Genomic DNA, 10,830 nt, shown 5'->3' with positions numbered 1-10,830 from the left:
AGCAGCAGTAGCACGAATAAGTAGCAACTTGACTTCCTTTTCTCCCTCTACATTCCATGCAGGCTGGAAGCCTAGTGATTACTGTCACCCACACTCAAGGTGGGGCTTCCATTGTCCATCCCAAGAACTACACTAAACCAATTAGAGGACTAATTCACACAGCCTTTATCCAGGTATCACACCATTAATCCACATTCACACATCAGCCACCTCCAAAAAGCCCCACCTGTGAGCTCATGGGACTTTTGGGGGCATCTAATTACAAGCCTGAACAAGAGGTAATGAAATAATAAAGTTGCCACACCAACACTGAATTTTCACAACTGTTTTCCATCTGGTGATAAACTGGAGCAACCTAACATGGAGATAGCATCTACTGAGGACAATAAAAAATGATTTCTAAATATTCATAGAAATTTAGAAAAAGAAGCCATTTATAATTTTACAAAAACAAATATGGAGTTACAATATAACAGGAATAAACTTTAAATGAACAATACTGGCAATAGATTAAAACACAGGTATGTGAAAAAATATATCATATTATAAATTATATGTAATTAAGTATGTGAGCTATAGAAAAGTTTAAATAGAAAATATCAAATAATATGTAACTTCCCTTCCAGACTAGGCCCTGTTAAAACCCTGTGTGCAGTATTGTATTAAATTGTTATATCAGTATTTTTCTCTCATTATTATAATTACATAATTGGGTCTAACCATTTTATTATATCTATATAAAAAGATAGATAGATGGAAAGTTATCTTTAATACACTTTAGCACTGTTATTTTCTTTTTGTATTCATTGGCATAACTCTCTTTTCTCTAGGTACTTCCAGAGTCCGAATAGATCATTGATCTTAATAATTTCTTCATGTCTGCAAAAGCATTAATAGCTATAAACTGATGGCATTTATCAGCACCTCAAGATCTGTAATACATCCTATTTTCATTTTCATTTGTTGAAGATATTTTGTTCTTCTCCTGGGATTATGTCTTGCTGAAAAAATGTCCTTACAAGCTGTTTCTTATAATTTACATATATTTTATAATGACCATCCTTCTGTATTGGATAGACATTATTCCACAGTAGGAGGAGTTCATGCTCAATACAAGCTCATTCATTTTTGATGTTTGGAAACTTCTTAAAAATATTAACTAGGGATCTATTTCGGGTTAAAGCATAAAATCTACAATGAGCCCCTACAGCACTATTTTCCACTCACAATTTTGTTATATTTTTCCGATATTATCTATTCATAGGGGAAAAGCTCCATGTGAAAGGGAATGTTGAGGGAGTGAGCACTGAGTTACAGTTCTCAGTCTTATGACTTTGGGCAATGGGCGAAGAGTAGAAAATCAACTGACACTGAACATGTGAAAAGATAAAGTAACACAGACTTTGTATGAGACACTTCTTTAAATGTTAGTGTGTTTGAGCATGGATGTTTATTGCCAATTATGTTTCTTTTGGAGAGTTCTGAAACACGAACTCAAATATTACATTATTTTCTCCCACTGTTATTTTTCCCTGAGTGTTTCAGTATCTATGTTTGGTATCTACCACACATTTGCAATAGTCTTTTGATTAACTTGTCAGCACTGGGAAATTGGCACACACTGTTTTCCTGCCACAGTAGAACTACTGGGAAATTACTAACATTTACTCCTCCTGGGATGGAGTTTTTTTTGTTTGTTTGTTTGTGATGCTTATGACCCATTTGCCCCAATCCTACTTACCGTTCTCTTATTTATGATTTATTCACAATAGTAAATATTTGAGGTTTGTTTTATTTCACTGTAATTTTATTTGGTTTAGTAAAACAAATATTATGGACCTTGTTGCGTGCACAAGATTGTTTTACTCTTTGAACATCTACCTATGCTGCATGTCAATACATCCCGCGCTGTACGTCAATACCAAAAAAGAAGAGAAACTCTATGGTCATAGCAACACATGTAACTGCCAATGGACAATACTCAAAGTTCTCTCCTATTAAATCTACACAAAAAATAAGAATCTTCTACCACCTGATAAGGGAACATTACTTCCTTTGATAGATTTGAAATAGGAGGAGGGTAGAACAGATCACTCCTCATTGGTAGAGGTGCAGGCACAAACCAGGCGTAAAGAAGGATATTATTTTTCCCTGTGAAAAAGCTCTTTGTAAAGTTATCATGATTCAATGAATGCAAATTAAAAGCTTGAACTTCTTAATTTTACCTTGATGACCAAGGGTAGGTATGACACAAGGGCTCTGTATAGAGAGAACTATGTCTTTCTGCTTTTTTCCAGTTTAAAGTTTCATTCAAAACAAGGAATAAATCTCATTAGTTTTTCTTATGATTTGGGAGGACATAATGTCAGAGATATAGCAAACAACAAACTTTTATGCTTGACATTTCCTAAAAGGTACTTAAAAATATTGTGTACTGTCTTCTTATATAGTTATTTTTAAGTAATAAAAATAGGCAAAATAAGGGGAAAAGCATTGAAGACCATGTTTATGAGGAAAGTATACTAACTAAAATGAAACAAGGAAAAGTGCAGACCTCTTTCCTATCTATAAGAATAATCCAATTCATCCATCCTACTTGAAGATTTTCTATGAACTACAGAAGCTTGCAGTAATAAGTGAAAATGTCATTAAATATAAGTCATGCCTTTTATTAGCGGTGACCTGGGGGACTACGAAAAGTGGAAGTACAATGTTTTCTTCACAGACAAGAATGGGTGAGGTTTGGCACTGAAAATTCTGGTTGTCTCTGCAGTAGAGGTGAGGCAGCATCTCTGTCAGCATCATGTGCCTTTCCCCTTCACAGAAACCCAGCTACAAGAAACGCCAGCCAGGAGAGTAACATTTTAAGTGACAGGTTTTTATCTCCTCATAGAGCAGCGGACTCTTTCTAATGAAGCCAAATGCAAGTACAAAGAAAACCCACTTCCCACTCTGTGTATGGTGCCTGGATGAACTGCAGGTTCCGTGATGTTTGCAGTAATTCCCTGAGGAAGCATCTGAAAGAGAGGACAGTGCGGTGGAGATGCTTAGTCAGGACTGAGTGCCATTTTGTCGTAGAGGGGTGCATCACTCCTGTTTCTATAGCTATAGTTCTTCCTTGGAACGTAAGACGGAAGGATCTTCCATGCCAAAGAAGGTCTTTGGAAAAAGATCAGGCTCATGGAAAACTTCCTGTTTATCCCGGATGGGAAAAGACCAGAGAACATTTCAAGTGATTCCATGTCCAACTTACCAAGTTCCCTCAGTGCTCCTGTATCCAACTATCTTAGTGCATGCTTACTTTGTACTGCATTACTCCTATGTAGGAAATTTAGTGAAAAGAAGTCTAGTGACCACGATCTGAACTATAGTTTCCCCATCTTTATGGTTTTCATTTTTTTCCTCAAGACATGTTTGTAGTACACAATGTTTGCATTCCTTGTGGGGAGCAGTGAGATGTACGTACCCCATCTTCATTCCTGTTTTATCCCTTTCCCTCCCCCTCCAGCTCTTGAGCCCATCCCTTTTGAGAAAGACCTAGCTCCCTACTTCCTATTGTCTATCTTTTATTTTGCTCTTTATTTATAGTTTGGACTTCTCGTATGGGAGAAAACGTAGCATGTTTAAGCTGTGTATCTGACTTTTTGACTTAACATTATCGTCTCAAGGTGCATCCTTGTTCCTACAGATGACTCAAGTTAATCAATATTTATGGCAGAGTAGTATGCCTTTGTATATAAGTACACTCTTTATCCATTCATTTTATTGCACATTTAGGTTGCTTCCAAGATTTAGATATTATCAGTTGTGTTGCTATGAAGTCTAATGTGATTATAAAGAAGAAATCCATGAAATACCATTTTGATATAAGGAATTTTATTCATATAAAGAATGAACCGTGGTTCAGAAAGGAGCGATGTTTTTATTTGAGTGCACAGTAATGATGAGAAAGTTGGAGTAGAGGGCAGAGTAAACCGTCTGTGTCTCCCCTGTGTGGAGGAGTCACAGCTGTTAAAGGGAGGAAACTTCATCACCACTCATTTCAAGCTAATTGTAATGCTAGGATAAGCTGCATAACAGAAAAGCACATTTTAAAAAGCAGTCTAGCACATGTGTGCATTGGAAAGAAGAACAACGGATGTAGGGGCTGTTCTGGGGCGCTCTTAGGGCCAAAGGTATGAAGAGAGTCAGAATACCAAGGGGAAATTCAGCATGAAGAAATAGCCTCAGTTAACCACAAACGCTTCTATTCCTTTGCATCCGTATGTAATTCATAATCTAAATATAAGCTCATGTGTTCATGCCTTTTTTTCTGAACATATCATTAAAAAGTGATATTTTGATCCCTTTAACATCTCTAAGAATGAAAGGCATGAGTTTCTCTAAAGGAAGCTCCTCATATTTGATACTTCATATAGTATGGAAATGTTCATATTTCTATTTCTGTGTTAATATATTATCCTACTAAATTAGATTATATTAGTTGAGAATTACTATAATGTACTCTAAAAATAAAACCATGTGAAAGTATGGGGAACAGTATGTAGATTGTCTTAGTTAACATTCTCCCATTGCTAGTACAAACTAGCCAACACCCAAAGTTAAAGGGAAAGAGGATTATGGAGATCGCATAAATCTTTGTGAAGATTTCAGTCCACGTCAGCTGGCTTCAAAGTAATGAGGCACATAGCAGCAGGGAACAGTTCACTGCATCAGAATACAGTGAAAACAACAGAGCAAAAAGAAGAGAGAGCCTCCTTTCATCCCTCGTTTTGTATGCACACTGCTTGCCCCAGAGCAGGTGGAGCATTCGCAGCCTCAACCCCAGGACTAGATACTGAACCAATCACAAAGTCTAGATTCAGTCAGCTCTGAAAAGCCCTCCCCCATGATCTCATAAGGCTTTGGGGAGACATCTAGACGCAAACCATAATATTCTGCCCCTGGCACTACGAAGACTAATATACATCCCTTTGTGCAAAAAGCACTTAGTCCATTTCTAAGAGTTGCCAAAGTCCCAACAGCTTCAGCCTTGCTGAAAAGTCCAAGTCCCAAGCCACGTTGAAGATGTAAGGTACACTCTTAGCTGTGAGCCCCTGTACAAATGAAAACAAAGTTAAGCACTTCCAACATTCAGTGGCACAAGATAGACACTTCCATTCCAAAGGTGCAAACAATGGAATGGACAAAAGCAAGTCCAAAATCCAGCACGGCAAACATTAAGTCCTGTCATTCCATATGTAGTATCTGAGGCAATCTGTGGCAGAAATTGAACTCCAAAGGGTTGGGTGGGTCCACCCCAAGGGCACTTCCTGTGGTTATAGCTCCCATGGCTTCTTTCTAGGGCCTGCTCTGCTCCTTTCTTGTGGTTCCTCAGATGATCCTTGTTCCTGGCTTTTCTAAATTTCTGGGTTCTCTACCGCACCTTTGGCTTCACCCTCACAGCTTCACATGCTGCCCTCTAAGGGACAGACTGTCTGGCCTCCCAGGCCTTATGAAATCCAAGTGGAAGGCTTATTAACTCCACAGCTCTTGCATTCTGTGTGCACCTAAAACCAGTGCCACATGGATGCTGCCAATATCTGCTGCCAGCTGGAGCAGTAGCCAGGCTTCCTTATCTCTTAGCTGTTAAGAGTCAACTGCCTATGAACCAAAACCTGAGGAACTACTTCCCTAGGCCATGACCACGCTGGATCACGGTTCAGTGAGGTTCTCAAAGGCAAAAACTTTCACCTTTGCAACTCTCAGGCTGTAGAGGCTGGAGTCCTGTTGGTTCTTGGGATGTTCAGGCCATTTTTTCTCTTGTCTTCTTCTGAAATACTTGTTTTTTTTCTTGCTAGTCTTTTCAGAGATCAATTTTTCCTCTGTTCCATCCTTGCAGGCCATGACTTTACTACAGCTTCATTTCTGACCAAACTCAAAATGGTTTAAATTAGTCTGCTGGGCTCTTTGTTCTTGAGTGTCAACACAAACCTACCAATACATAACACACATCACCTGGAGTCCAACATTGAATGCAGTTGTTCTTCTGAAGAGAAACCTCTGAGGATTGGTCTTTACGGGTGGTGCTTCTATCAGTATTCTGGTCTTATGATCTCTGGCCATAATCTCCCGTCAAGTACAGCCTCATCTCTACTTTCTTACTTGGCATCTCCAAACCTTCCCTCATTCTTCCCACAAGCCAGCTTCAAAGGCTCCTGAGTCACATGGTCAGGTACAGTCACAGCAACAGCCCCCCTTCTCTGCCCCCAAATACTATTGAAGTTGCTTTTTTCATTGCTAAGCCCACCTGATGCCTGAAGTTAAGGAAGGGCAGGTTTGTTTGGCTCACACTTTGGAGAGGTTTCAATCCATACTCAGCTGGCTCCAAGAAAGGGTAGCATCACAGATCAGTATTGCAGAGGAAAAACAGTCCATGGCAGGCAGCAAGTAGCAAATCAAGCAAGGGAAACCTTAAAAGTATCTTTCAGCCCCTTTTATATTATGCCCAGGCAACCAGGAGTAGGGTGGTGCGAAAACTATCTTTGGACTGATTTAGTAATCACACACTGTAAATCCCAGCATCACACTCTAGTTTCAGCCACCTCAGAAAAAGCCCCAACTATGACCACATGAAGCCATAGGGGAAAATCTAGTCACAAACATAACAAAGCTGCATAGAAAGACACAAATTTTGTTTTTAAATGTATCGTTCATCACCGGCCATTTATTCTCCAGCACTCTCCCATGACAGGTTTTCATGAAGACCAGATGGTGATTTTGTAACTTCTCTGTACAAAGACACTGACCTGACAACTTTCTCCTATATCAGAAATAGTTTATCTTCTCTGGATCTCTCTCCAGCATCACAGAGGAAAATTCATTTAAGCCTCTGGTGACTTTGGGAACCACCATCCACAGTCTGAGGGATAAAAATGAAACACAGCAGTCTTCAGGCCATCTGCCCATCGTGAGATGTGGCACACTCAATCGCATGGCCCTGCATTGTTAGATTTAGCATCTTACTCTGGATCCTCCACCTCCCTGCCCTCATGATACCCTTCCCCCAACCACAGTAGTCTAAATCAAATTCTGTGATTTGAGCAAATGTCCAGGAGTCTCACACAAAACATTCTGCTACTTATGGGCTGAGTATATTGATAATATTTGTTCACATTTGGCTCCTTAATGGTGAAGAAACTCAACAGTGTGAGGAAAAGCTGCATTTGCTGTGCGTTTCTTGTGCAATCCCATGTGTCAGATCTGTGGGAAACCCCAGGTAAAATGCTGTTCACGTGAGGCATTGGATTTAATTTATTCATCTCTCCCTCCAGAAAGCTAACGATGTTGTTGGTTTGAAGGCAAACTCTTGAGTCACAAAGCTGTTATCTGTCATTACCATCAGCTAAGGAATCAACTTTGCCTACTTTTAAGTCTTTCCAGAAGAAACCCAAGTTGGAAGTGGCAGGGAGAGGAAAGCTGGATTTTTAAGGAGAAGAGTTCATAACCTGCAGAGATTTTGCCTTGTACCCACTCAATCCGTGCCTTGAACCCCCTCAGGGGTTCACAGAGAGTCTCCTGAGAGATTGCCATACACATGCAATAGCACAGAAACTCAAGTGGAAAATCTGACTATGCAAGACTCTGCCATGCAGCAAGGAAATGCAGGAGAAAGTGTTCAGGGAGCTCCCTCACTCTCTCTGTCTCTCTCTCTCTCTTTCTCTTCCTATCTCTCTGTCTTTCTCTCTCTCTCTCTTCCTCCCTCCCTCCCTCTCTCTCTCTCTCTCTCTCTCTCTCTCTCTCATGAAATTAGAGTCATTTTTGAGAAATCACCCCAGACTCCAAGCTACTAGATGGAGCGTTGTGAAAATCTCTCTGACAACTATGTCCACTGATACACTAAATGGGGCTGGGGCAACTGACACAATAAACTTTAATACTAATTTAACTGTATTTAAATATAAGAGGTCCATGTGGCTAGTGACAGCCCTATTGAATAGTGCATTACACAAATAATGTTTGTGTACCTCTGGAGTCTGGGGGAGAATACAGGACTCCTAGCCCCACCAGAAACATGCAGGGACCTCAGGATGCAGCCTCAGGGTGGGCTGGAGCTCACAAGAGCTCTCTACCATAGTAATCTCAACACTTGTCACTCACCCTGTAACATTTCTCAGGCTAAAGAAGAGACCTGACTCAGAGGAAGCCAGGAGTAATCTTAGGTGTATAGACTCTGGGCGTCACACTTGTCCCCAGAACACAGGGTGCACCATTTAGCAGTGGTGCCCAGGTGCAGACACAGCCTGTAACACTCGGGCCAGCAGGAAACACACAGAGCAGAGCCAGAGCGCGGACCTCTGCTTCTCACCACACTGTCAGGACTCCAATGGCTGAGCTCAGGGGGCCTTGCTGTTGGTCCTGCTGAAGAGTGTAGAGGGGAGAATTCTGTGCACAGCATAGAAAGGCTGTTAGGAGAATGACAGAGAAGAGCATGTACTCAGTCACTGGGCACCAGTTTCCCCTCCAGGTTCAGAGATGTTTGCAGGCACCAAGGCCACGTGCAGGAATAAACTCTTCACCCTGGGCCTCCCAGTGGGGAGAGAGAGAGTGAATGTTTGCAGTGCCTCGGGAAGAGCTCTAAGAGGCGGTGGATCCTTGATGGTGGGACCTCACTCCGTGTCTCCCTCCAGGTCCAGGGCAGCCTGGCCTGCAGCATCCTGAGCACTGCACTTGCTCTGCTGGGTGTCGCTCTGCTCTCTTACACCATGGCCGCTCTGGATTCTGCCTTTCAGCAGTGTGAGTTGAGCAGAATGTCCAGGTCAACCACCACGTCTTACTATTACTCTCACCGAGAGGACTAGAGCAATGACTTCCTCAACCGCAAAGCCAGTCTGGCGGTGGGTGTTTCCACAAGGCTGCCCCATGAGCGCTGTGGTGCCCTGACGTGTCGTTGTCCTTTGTTGGCACAGTCTCTCTGTAGTCTCTCATGAGGTCACGCGGAAAGCCTAGGGCCAGAAAACAGAAGGGAGTGGAGACAATCACAGCGTCCGGCTGGGCTGAGGGGTTGCATAGGAACAGGGTGGAGCTGAGGAATAAATGGAAAACAAGGATGATAATGAGAATTTCTTAATAGTAATAAAAATCAATTTGAGAAGCATGAAATATGAGTCCTTAAGCCAAGGGCTTTGATACGTGGAAGGATGGATTAAGAAAAGCAAACACAGCAGAAAGTTCCAGGTGATCAGGAGATGCAGTGGGAAACCTGCTCTGTGTGTGTGTGAGTGTGTGTGTGCGCGCCCAAGCGGGCGTGCACGGACTGAGGGTAAACTCGGTCAGGGCAGATATCAGACCTGGAAATAAGGATCAGAGAGCACGAAATAGGAGACTTGATCTCAAAGGAACTGGCTAGGAAAGGGGCGGGGCTTAAACTGACTACCAGGGTGGAGCACTCTCCCTCCCCAGGGAGCCTCGGCTCAGTCTCTGATGGTGGAGACCCCTTTGCTCAGGCTGGAAGCCTTGGGTGACTGAAGCTCCACTGACCTCTGCCCTCCTGCTTTGAAAGACACCTCGTCTGTGATGCTGATCTGCAGGGCGCTGGAGCTCCCTCTGGCTGTGCTCCTGGCTGTGCTGTGGTGGAAACAGGCTCAGTCTGACTTCCCTGGGGTGAGTAAGGGAGGAAGGCCACCCAGACTCTGTCCTGGTCACCAAGCCTGGGAGGTGCAGCTCTTGCCATGGGTCTTGAAACGCAGCGGGTGGTGGTTCGGGTGGGGATGGAAAACAGGTGGGGGGAGCAGATGAGGATGGAGGAGCTGAGCAGCTGAGCCTCTCTGCAGGAGAGAGCTCAACACGAGAGTCCATCTGCTTCGGTCCTGTGCAGCGAACAGGAGCAGCGGCTCCAGGAAGTTCATGTCCTTCCCGGCATCGCTGTGAGTTTGTGCTGGTGCTCAGGACACTGGCCCTGGCTGCCTCCCTTCTGAGCAGGGGCAATTTCTTCAACGACTCAATTTCTAGAGTGACTTACTGAGGAGGGCTTGCCAAAAGAATGGAATCAAGTTCTATCTTATGCTCTGCTTGTCCCACCTTGTGACCTTAGAATTCTTTCTTTTTTTTTTTTAAAGTTACAAAGGAATACTATTGGATCAAATTGTCTGGGATATTATCTGACCACTGCTACAAACACATGGCTTCATTTAACTGAATTAAAATGCTTGTACTAGACTGATGATTGGCAGTTATTCAAAGAACTTAATTATATGCTGCCTTTTCCTGGAATAGCTGCCATTCTGTGCATAAAGCTGGGGAATCGGCATTAGACTTACCTGAGAGAAGTCAGTAACCTGACGTATGTCCTTCCTTCCAGAGTGTGCTGTTCCAGCCTCAGAGTTACAAAAATGATCCCAGCATATTCTCAAAGACACCCCAGGACCCTGAATATGAAGAGCTCCCGATAAGAGACGTAGAAGAGCTTCTTAATAAGAGACATAGAAAATATTCAAAAGCAAATGGTCTTTATAGTAATAGAGAAGACACACTCTCAAAAGACAGCAAAGTCTGAGGTGCCTAAATGTGAGCGGTCTCATCAAATTTGATCAAAGTTCCTGATAAATGTGTGTGCTCTGATGCTCTCCTGATTTTCCTGAGGTCACCTTTAGGAAAAGCGGTACCATGGAAATGGCTCACTGCACTGGTGGAGGAGCCCCAGACCCTGCCCAGGGACACAGCAGACGGCATTTCAGTGGACCTCGGAGATGCAAAGGACACAGCGTTTTCCTGTCTCCCTTCACTGCAGCGGGCGTGGACTCATCTATTACGGTGCTGTGACTCTGCAGGGGGCTCTGGATTTCACCACAC

The 10,830-nt window shown here is 42.8% G+C and overlaps 1 protein-coding gene across 1 annotated transcript; it reads left to right on the top strand.

The window, feature by feature from the left end:
- The first annotated feature begins 2,661 nt into the window (after positions 1 to 2,661).
- On the top strand, positions 2,662 to 10,772 carry Ms4a6a (membrane-spanning 4-domains, subfamily A, member 6A). The gene is made up of 4 exons (XM_005408277.2): positions 2,662 to 2,735; positions 8,573 to 8,837; positions 9,508 to 9,642; positions 10,340 to 10,772. The coding sequence occupies exons 1-4, from the start codon at positions 2,662 to 2,664 to the stop codon at positions 10,532 to 10,534; spliced, it is 669 nt and encodes a 222-aa protein (XP_005408334.1). The 3' UTR covers positions 10,535 to 10,772.
- Positions 10,773 to 10,830: the final 58 nt, after the last annotated feature.

This window comes from Chinchilla lanigera, unplaced genomic scaffold (genome assembly GCF_000276665.1).
Source record: "Chinchilla lanigera isolate Chin_1 unplaced genomic scaffold, ChiLan1.0 scaffold00110, whole genome shotgun sequence".
NCBI classification, from domain to species: Eukaryota; Metazoa; Chordata; class Mammalia; order Rodentia; family Chinchillidae; genus Chinchilla; species Chinchilla lanigera.
This window is presented reverse-complemented; position numbering and strand designations above follow the sequence as displayed.

Coding starts and splice junctions, on each gene's coding strand:
- Ms4a6a (XM_005408277.2), top strand. CDS start 2,662: ATGCCTTTTATTAGCGGTGACCTGGGGGACTACGAAAAGTGGAAGTAC. Junction 8,838..9,507: donor ATTACTCTCACCGAGAGGAC/TAGAGCAATGAC, acceptor TTGGGTGACTGA/AGCTCCACTGACCTCTGCCC. Junction 9,643..10,339: donor CTCAGTCTGACTTCCCTGGG/GTGAGTAAGGGA, acceptor CCTTCCTTCCAG/AGTGTGCTGTTCCAGCCTCA.